This window comes from Arachis hypogaea, chromosome 18, assembly GCF_003086295.3.
Source record: "Arachis hypogaea cultivar Tifrunner chromosome 18, arahy.Tifrunner.gnm2.J5K5, whole genome shotgun sequence".
NCBI lineage: Eukaryota > Viridiplantae > Streptophyta > Magnoliopsida > Fabales > Fabaceae > Arachis > Arachis hypogaea.
This window is the reverse complement of record NC_092053.1, coordinates 129,851,462-129,861,342: the sequence shown is the minus strand read 5'-3', so window position 1 is coordinate 129,861,342 and position 9,881 is coordinate 129,851,462. Positions and strand designations below refer to the sequence as shown.

Sequence of the window (9,881 nt, the reverse complement as noted above, 5' to 3'; positions counted from 1 at the left end):
TATTTTTATTTAGTTTCCTAGTATATATACACATTTTTTAAATGTTTATTTAACTAGATATGTTATTTATACTCATTTTAATTAATCTTGTATATTTGTTTCAATATACAACATTTTATTATTAATATGTAATATGTGGGTCTTATATTGTACGTACATTTTATTATTATTATTATTATTATTATTATTATTATTATTATTATTATTATTATTATTATTATAGTTTTTTTGTTTAATTTTAAATTTTTACTGCTTATTTTTCTAATCTATATTTTCACTTTTCTTTCTTCAAACATTTATGAGTAATGCTAGGGGACCAGCAACTTTTGTGATTGATAGCCATCAAATAGTCATCAATGATGATTTAATGGTGTGAGATTGGTGTGAGATTTCATCTAATGACTCACCTTTCTCTGCTGGTTACATGCTGGCCAAAATTCAATAGGAAAATGTTTGGTAACCAAAAAATATTAGCCAAAAACAGCCATAACTTTCCTTATTTAGCTTTTATTAATTGTCGCAACAATTAATGAATGCTAAATAAGGAAAGTTCCGACTATTTTTTTTGTCTACCTAGCATTCCCCAATTCAATAAAATTGCTGGTCCCTAAACTTTTTCTTTCCTACACATAATTTTAGTTGATAAAGACTTTTTACCATATAATTTTTTTGTAAAAGAAATTTAATTTTATAAATTTTTTAATTTTTTATTATTTATAATGTCAAAATAAAACTAATATAATTTTAAAAAATTTATATTCTCGTAATGTTATTATGAAAAAAAACACTAAAAATAACCTAAGTATTACTCAAAACATATATTTCTGTTATTCAAACGTGAATATTTTATTATTCGTGAGTTCACCCCCTTTTTAGGTTAAGTCTTAATAAGGCAACAACATGAAATACTATATTATTATTTATTTGCTCGTGCATGATTATTTATGAAGCATCATATTCGTATAAGCAAGTAGACAATGCAAGTAGCATGCATTTTTCTTATATTTAATTCGATAAGAACCCGCCTCAGTTAAGAATGTTAATTATTTTTCATTGTTCACGCAAAGCTTGGACGTCGATGTTTTAATAATAATAATCACCTTAAACTCGAAGCCAATTTTCCTAATTAATTTTGACATATCTATCTAGCTAGCTACACAAATGCTAAGGTTCAAACCTTTTTAATTTTTTAAATTATTCTATATTTATAGATTCACTTTGTACAAATAGAAGTTGATTTATATGCTAAAATGGACGGAAAGTTGTGTGTTAAAATCATATATTTAAATCAACAACAAATTAAAAATAACTATGTTTGGTGTACACTAAAATTAACTATCAAAATCAGTTACTAATATAAAATATATGTTAAAATATAAAATATACATTAAAAATAAGTTAAATAACACATATATTTAATTTATACACAAATATATAATGATTAATTTTAGTATACACGTAGCATTTTTGAATTAAAAATTGTTTTGTAAATATTATATAATAAATAAATAAGTCACAATACATTTACATATATCAATACAAATTTTATATATTCTTTTAACAAAGTAATTAATGATGAAAATTACTAGAATTAAAAAAATTAACAACAGAGTAATCACATTTTTAATGAACACATACAAAAAATAAGTTACTATTGTATTTTTATATTTTCATTCATATTTTGAATTTAATTTAATAATAATATTTATGAATTTTTAATATAAATCCCTTTTGATTATATTATTTATAAAATTTACTCATAAATATTAATTTAGTGTGATATTTATTGTATATAAAATTTAACCATAACTATAAACAAAAAAGCACGTACATTTTATATGAAATTTAATTAATATTGTATGTGAAATTTGATTACAATAGCATACTATGAAGCACGCACACTTGTTTGATTTGTCATATTCGCATGTCGGACAAATTTCGAATACGACACTTATCGACACTTGTTTGACATACGTGTCTTTTATGTCAAACTATGTCTTAAAAAAAATAAGCAATTCTTCTTTTTTTCGGATGTGTTTGGACACACCTAAATACTATCACATATCAGCGTGTACAGCCTTATTCTTAACACATATTTTTAAAATGAGTTTAGAAATAGTATATATTATTAATTATTAAAACAAAAAATATTTTAAATACTTTATATAATTAAAAAATATATTAAAAATAATTAAAAATTAATTTATATTTTACTATTAATAAAATATTAAAATATCATTATAATTTATCAAAAACATATTTTATATATGTTGTGTTTCTATATCTTATAAAAATTTTATATTCGTGTGTCTACGTGTTCTATATCGTGTCCGTGTAAATGTCCCGTATTCATATCCGTGCATCATATATATATATGATCGTTACACTATATAAATTTTTGTGAACCATCAAGATATATAGTGTAACGACATATGAGTGGATCGGACTATCATAGCTATGGGGTATGATTCACAGAAAATTATGAACACCAATGAGTTATAAAGAGACCTTTGTGGCTTTATTTATTTGTGTCTTGTCCACAGGAAAATTAATAATGCAGCATGATGAATTAAATACAGAGATGATAAAAAGAAAGATACAATAAAGATATGGATTAAATGAGAACCATAGATTATTTGTAGTAGTGGTTGCTAAGCCATACATTCGTTTCCCTTCGATAATAATATTATTGGCGTGTCCCTTTTGAAAAGGCAACAATAATATGTGGTGATTTATCATATCATCAGTTATGGGTTGAAATTGAATGAACCTCTCTTAATGATTATAATAATAATGGTATTAATGGGGGCTACATACAACATTTCCATGGTGCCCATGTCTTATCAAACTTGACCAAATTAATAATAAAATAATAGTAATAGTAGTAATAATGTTCATTTTGCAATGTAAAATAGCCTATAATTATATTCTCCAGTATATATTCAAATACATCTCTAAAGATTTTTGCATCCAACGTTTTTGTTTTTAAAATTTTTTTATTATGCTGAAGTCTCCAAACTTTAAAAAAATAAAGATATATAAGTCCTCTTGTCATACTTTTAAAAAATTTTTATTAGGCTAAAATCTTTAAACCTTAAAAAATAAAGATATATAAGTTATTTTGTCATACTTTTAAGAACCTATTTATCCAAATAAAAACAACGAATTTGACTAAAATAAAAATTTATATATTTTACTTTTATAAAATTTAGAAATCTCAATGTAATAAAATTTTTTAAAAAACAAAAATATCCGACACAATTTATTAAGTAGCTATTTGAGTATATTCTTATATTCTCCGATCTCCTTATTATTCCTTCATTTCTCCTTTGTTCTTGTTCAAGTGCTAGTTAGTTATGGGCACTACAACAATATAGAGTATTTTTGAGGGTTATAATGTGTAAAAGAAAAATAAAATTTGTCAAAAAAATAAATTTTGACACTATTTTAACTATGCAAATATGTTAATAAAAGTTTTGTTAAAAATAGTATTTTTAACATATAAGTGATTGTGAAAAAAATTTAAATCTTATTTTGATAAATATTGGCTGTCAAAAATAATTTGTTAAAAAATTTTGAAAACATATTTTCTGTGTTACTTATTAATTGTCAAAAATACTATTTATTTTGACACTTATTGACTACAAAATATTTTCAACAAAAAATATAACAAAGAATGAGATGAGATCTTAAAATTAAAGAATAAATTGAGATTTTGAAGATAAAGAATGAATAGTATAATCTTAAACTGAGAGCAGTATGATATCAAAATTAACATAGCCCAAAGAAGAAAAAAAATAGTGGAGTAAATTGAAAACAAATGAGTGTCAAAATTGAGGAGTAATTTTCTACGGTCAAATTATTCATCAAGAAAACATAGAAAATTTGACATTTGTGATATTTGTCAAAAATATATTTTAGTTTTGACATTTAATTATGGTGTTAAAAAATAAAGTGTTAAAATAACTCTATTTTCTTGTAGTGGGAAATGACATCTTTAATTTGATCATAACTGGATTTAGAGTATTTGTGTTTCTTCAAAAACAAACTTAATCTAATATTCCATTGTCTACTCGCTTGCTTCAAACCATACAGAGAGACCTTTCCGACTTGCACAATACACCTTTCGGAGCTAAAGACCTTAAGAAACTCGCATATAAACCTCTTCTAATAACTCACCATGCAAAAAAATAGTATTAACATTTAAGTGATAGAGAATAAAAGTCTCCAGAATTATCATTTTAACGACAGGACTGAACATGTCAAAATAATTATATTCCACCATTTGAGAGCATCTTTGCGCTGCAAGTCGAGCTTTGTATCTTTCAATAATACCGTCGTAATTAAATTAAATTTTCCTTTGTATCTGAATTTACCTCAATGATTTTTGCATGATTACTTGTAGAGATGCAGCTTAAGACGAATTATTACTCGATCTAAATTGAGTTTGCTATAAGATCCTAATCTAATTGTGTAATTTGTGTATCAATTTCATGCTCTATTTGTGAATGTGATGTATATGGTTGCGCAATGTGCATATATACATGAGCAATTTTGTTCCTTAAGAAAAAAGACATCTCATGGTTAGACATATTAAGCTAGTGTTTCAAAAATAGTTCTCTAAACTAAAAAAATTTATACAAATAATGTGATCTGACATAGAAAGAGAAACACCACAAATTGATACAATTATACAGAATGTTTATATGAACAAATTCTACCTAATCACCTTTATCTTGCAAACTATTAGCAGAATACTGCTACTACTGATAACAACAAAGGAACATATTTTCCCTGCTCAGTCATATAGACCCTCTAGCTCCCAAATATCAGTTAGAAAGTCAACCATTTCCTGCCAAGTATAATGCTGTAACAGTTAGGGGAAAGTAATGCATTCCCTAAAAGATTTGTGACATTAATTTAGTTTTTGAAAACTACATGCGACATCTATTTCGTCCTTTCTTTTTCATGGGCTTATTTGACGTCACATTTAATTTCAGAGACTAAATTGACGTTATAAATCTTCTAGAACTAAACTACTGTCGCATTATTTTTTCTTGAGTAAGTTGATGTTACAAATCTTTTGGAGATTAAACTGGTGTTATGTGTATCTTTGAAGATCCAATTAGGTAGTTTAGTCTAAATGTAAAAATACACAAAAAATTTAATGAACCTAGTATGCAAGAACTTACTCCCAAGGGAATTCGTTGGGGGAAAGGCTTGTCGGTTCCAAGGAGATTCTCATAGGTTGCATTCCAACTGTGAAACATGAATTCTGAGAGTTAAAGCATAATCAAAACATCCTAAAAGATACAACCGAAATAACTTCAATTTGAATTCTATAGCTACGAACAACCAATCACAAATTCAAACTTTCAAGCCTCTTCACCAATGCTGTTGTAGCCAATCATCCATGCATTTTGTTTTGTTTCTATTAATTTATCTTTTTACTTATACAAAGGATTGTTATTGTAACAAAAACAAAACGGAGCCCAATACACACGAAATCGTCCCACGCTTCTTCTTCTTCTCCCGCCCAATACACACGAAATCGTCCCACGCTTCTTCTTCTTCTTCTTCTTTTCACGCTCGTTTACGCACGGAGCGTCTTCTTCTTCTTCGCCTTCTTCTTCGCGTTCCTCTTTCTCCTCCTTTTTCGCGTTCCTTCTTCTTCACATGTTTTCTTCTTATCGTCATTCTTTTGTTGTTGTTGCTGCTGTATTTTTGTCTTTTCCTCCTTCTCTCTGGTGAAGAAGCAGTAGAAGGTGAGGAAGAAGAGTTTTGAATAGTGCAGAATGAACCGAACACAGTACTCATGGTGAACCGAATACAGTACTCAAGGTGAACCGAAATCTTAGTTGTGGTGAACCGAAATCTTAATTACGGTGAAACAATTATATAGTGCTTAGGGAAGAAAATAGAACATATTGGTCTAATTTTTGTTAGACTCCTTTCTGCGGACCGAACCGAAAACATGAAAGTGATGAACCACCTCTTTAGTACTTACCGAACCGAAAAGTTACTCACATTTACTCAGAGTTACTCACAATTACTGACAATTACATATTATCAATTCAATTGAATTCAATTCAGATGTAGATCACCTCAGTCCATTCAATTCACTTCAAATAAGATTAAAAATTTCATTCCATTAAATTCGATTCAGAATTCAATAATCCAAACCTCATCAAATTGATGCGTTTGAGAAGAATCATCAAAATTGCACTCATTCAACTGATTTGAAGTTGATTCATTCATTGTTTCAATTCAAAAGTGCAGATCGAAGAAAAAAACAAAGAAGATGAACGATGAAGATAATTGCGTTGAATCAATCCAGATCCATAATGCAGAGAAGAAAAACGCGAAAGAGGAGAACAACGAATTTAATTAGGTTGAAGGAGGAGGAGGAGGGAGAAGGGAGAAGGGAGAAGGGAGAAAGGAGAGAGAGAGGGAGAGGGAGAGGGAGAGGGAGAAGGAGAAGAACGCGAAAGAGGTTTACGTTGTATAAAAAAGTTTACGTTGAGAAAAGTTGATAACGCAAAATAAGGATTCGTTATATAGGTTATAAGAGGCGCGTGTAAAACAAACAGGGGTGTGGGGCGTGGAGTGAAAGTTACTTGGATACCATCCATGTAATTTTTACATGGATGTAGAGCTTTTCCCTAAACAAAATCCCCACCCTTTAATAAAATTTAAGAAAAAGAAATGGAGGAAGGTCTCTTTGATTTTTGTAACATATTGTGGTGGAAAATGAGAGAAACAAGCAGAGGCTGCACATGTCTGGAACAGAATTTATGCAGTCATATTATCAGCTTCTTGCATAGGGGAATATGATATATGCTTCTTCTATTTATTATATAGTCCTAGCTTCCTTATCTAACTAATGGGATACCAGATCTGAACACATTTATTTGTAGCCTAAGAACTTAAGCTTTCCTTTAAAAGGGTTAATTTTTATATTTACCTTAATCTGGGTTCTCCAACTTGTTTCCGCCTTTGCTGCCTTAGATTTCCAACCCAATGTCGCCTCATCTGGTTCCAGAGAATAAGACCTGCATCCATCAAACTTTAATATTGACAAGATAACCAGTTTCATAGATCTGCAGGAAAATGCAAAACAAATAAAATAAAGTAATACAACATCCTATAAAATGAAAAAAAAAGAAAAGGAAATTCAAAACTAATTCCGTAAGTAGAAATTACATCTTCGCATGATGTAATTCTTGTGAATAAGCGAAATTACTGGAAACATTGAAGTGCGGAGAGGCAATAAAAAGGTATCTATTTTAGTGACAGGTTTTATAAAAATTGGATGATCCTATTTGATCAAATACCCAGCAAAAAACCTACTACTCGAAAGTAGAGGGGTTTGATCTAAAAGTTACATGAAAATATGAAGAAACTTGGCACTTGGCAAAATATGTAAAAATGTTCAACTGAATTATGATTTGAACAAGATTGTTTCAGTAGCAGAGAAAATGGCTACTAGTCCATCTAGTCTCCTGTTTACCTTAGTCCACATGTACATCATAAGGTATACTCTCTTCAGTGTCATAAGATCTGCTCGACATTAATAACTAATAACACTGTCACCTCCTATGAATACCATAGCAAGGGGAAAGGGTAGAGCAATTTCATCATCTTAACCCATACACTTCACACACACACCCCCTCTATCCAAGAACTTAGATTAGCAACAACGACCTTATGCTTGATATATAGGCACATCTTAGTAAACATACCATGATTGACAAATTCAGGATGATCGTTCGCAAGGGCAGCACTATTTTGAGGATCAAAGGATATGCCAATTGATGAGGCACTCCTCTGGGACCGAAGTGCATATTCGATGTCAATAGTGCTGCTGCTCCAGAAATCTTCTGATCTGCTGTCTTTCCTTGCAGCTTGGTCATGAGGTATTAGTCCTACGGATGCCTCGTCCACCAAAAGAATTGCTGGCATTTTTGTGAAGTGTCCAAGGCAACCTCTGTTCTGTTACAAAAGACATACATCCACAAGTGTGATTAACACCAATGATGAACTATATATTGTCTACTAATTTGAACAAAAGAAGAAAAAGGTGTTGATGATCAAGAATTGCAGGCACAAATCATAATTCCAAGTGCAAAATAAATTCTGACATTAGATCTTACACATTTACTATAATTTAAAGTAAAGTGAAAATAAAACCGAGAGATGTAATACCTACTTTCTGGATAAGTTCAGAAATTTGTTACTTTGAAATATATATATATATATATATATATATATATATATATTTGCAGAATTTCTCAGGTCAATTAGCATGCTGCAGAGATACAAACTTCTTATAACTTTAGTCTTTCTACATTGCAATATAAAAGATGTTGCCAATTTCAGTTTTTTTTCTTCTTTTGATCAAACCCCCAAGAGATGCTTAAATATAGCATGTTTTACTATTCTCTTTTCAGTCTTTTCCTACTTTATCAAACCCCAAAAGGCAATTGTGATCACAATACTGATGTTGCTGTGCCACTGAATTGGCATCAAAGCAGGAATTGAGGCCTTTATGTATGCATTTTCCTGCAACTTTCTGAATCGTTGCGCAATCGCAATTTTAAACCATCCATCACTCAAACAGGTAACTTCCAGATTTATCAGATCTGATGCTTGCTTAGCATGCAAGCAAGTACAAGCAAATATTTCCCTGAAATACTATCCAGAATGTTCTACAGTCTAAACTATCCAAGAAAGCATAGAATTTGCAAAGCAAACACAAGGACATGAAATTTTTAATCTCCTGAAAATCAAGAACTACAAAAAACAGCACATAATTAGTTCCATTATATCCCTCTAAGATAAGAGAATTCTAGATCTACAAAGCACAATTTCTGAACTGATACAAACTAAAATTAAATCTTTTTTTTTTTTTTAAGTTTCTCCATTGAAGTGGGTTTCATTTATGATTTAGTCAAATCGGGTAGAAACATATGATTTCAGCCAAAACTGATAAAATGACAAAAACTCAATCTCTTTCTTGTTTTTCTCTGCCACAAAAGAAACAAAGAAAGAATGAAAGAGAAACAGAGAACTCACCCCATACACGCCAGAAATTCACAAAGCCAAGATGGAAGATATCTACAGAGTTGCATTTACAAAATCCAAATGCAGAAACAGAAAGAGAGAGACAGAGAGATCTGTCACCTTAAGATCCTAAAACCCTAATATGGAGAAACAAAATTTAGCACCCTGCATGCAAAAAATTCAACACCGTTTATAAAATAAAATAAAATAAAATAAAAATTCAACAAATAAATGCGAAAATTGTTTCTTTTTTTGGGTAAGAACTTACACTGTTGTTCTTCTTTCCCCAAATTGTTTTATATAAAGGTTTGGCCTTTGGCCTTGTTTTCATTTTTCTCAACAGCCAAAGGATTTTTGATCCTCTTTGGTTAACAGATATTGGATAAGATCAATCAAATTTAGTGCCCCAAGGTTGGAAATTAAAGTTGGATTGAGAACCCCAATAACCTTTTTTCTTCTTTTTTTTTACTTAATTTCTTTTTCTTTTTTGTCTTTTTTTTTTAATTAATTAAATGGATAAACAAAATGAAGCATGTACTGCTTGAATTGAAACTTGAAAATAGTTACTAGTATATTATTTGGAAGGCAGATTACTATTAAAAATTTCATTTTCTGAAAATTTATTTTATTTTTTCTTCTTTTTTCCCCTCAAATATGAAGTTCATTGTCATTTTCATAGAGCATTGCTGGAACAAACTATTAATTAAGATTTAAGACTTATCTTTAGCTGAGTTGGCTGAGAGAACTACTTGATTATGATATATCATCTATTAGTCAAGATAAAAAAAAATAAAAATGAAAAATAAAAAACTCCTTCA

General features: G+C 29.3%; 1 protein-coding gene across 9 annotated transcripts; it reads right to left on the bottom strand.

Moving 5' to 3' along the window:
* Positions 1-4,599: 4,599 nt before the first annotated feature.
* On the bottom strand, positions 4,600-9,797 carry LOC112772292 (uncharacterized). Of its 9 annotated transcripts, none has more exons than XR_011876023.1 (6): positions 9,332-9,740; positions 9,076-9,228; positions 7,743-7,992; positions 6,965-7,052; positions 5,193-5,744; positions 4,600-4,852 (listed from the first exon to the last, which is right to left on the bottom strand). XR_011876023.1 is itself a non-coding variant. In XM_025817203.3 (6 exons), the coding sequence occupies exons 3-6, from the start codon at positions 7,960-7,962 to the stop codon at positions 4,799-4,801; spliced, it is 429 nt and encodes a 142-aa protein (XP_025672988.1). In that variant the 5' UTR covers positions 7,963-7,992; positions 9,076-9,228; positions 9,332-9,797; the 3' UTR covers positions 4,600-4,798. The 9 variants fall into 9 exon arrangements, 5 of the variants coding, with proteins under 5 accessions (XP_025672988.1, XP_025672990.1, XP_072080633.1 ...); XR_011876022.1 differs by having other exon boundaries at positions 7,743-7,987; positions 9,332-9,726; XR_011876024.1 differs by having other exon boundaries at positions 9,184-9,228; positions 9,332-9,690.
* Between the last annotated feature and the right edge of the window lie 84 nt (positions 9,798-9,881).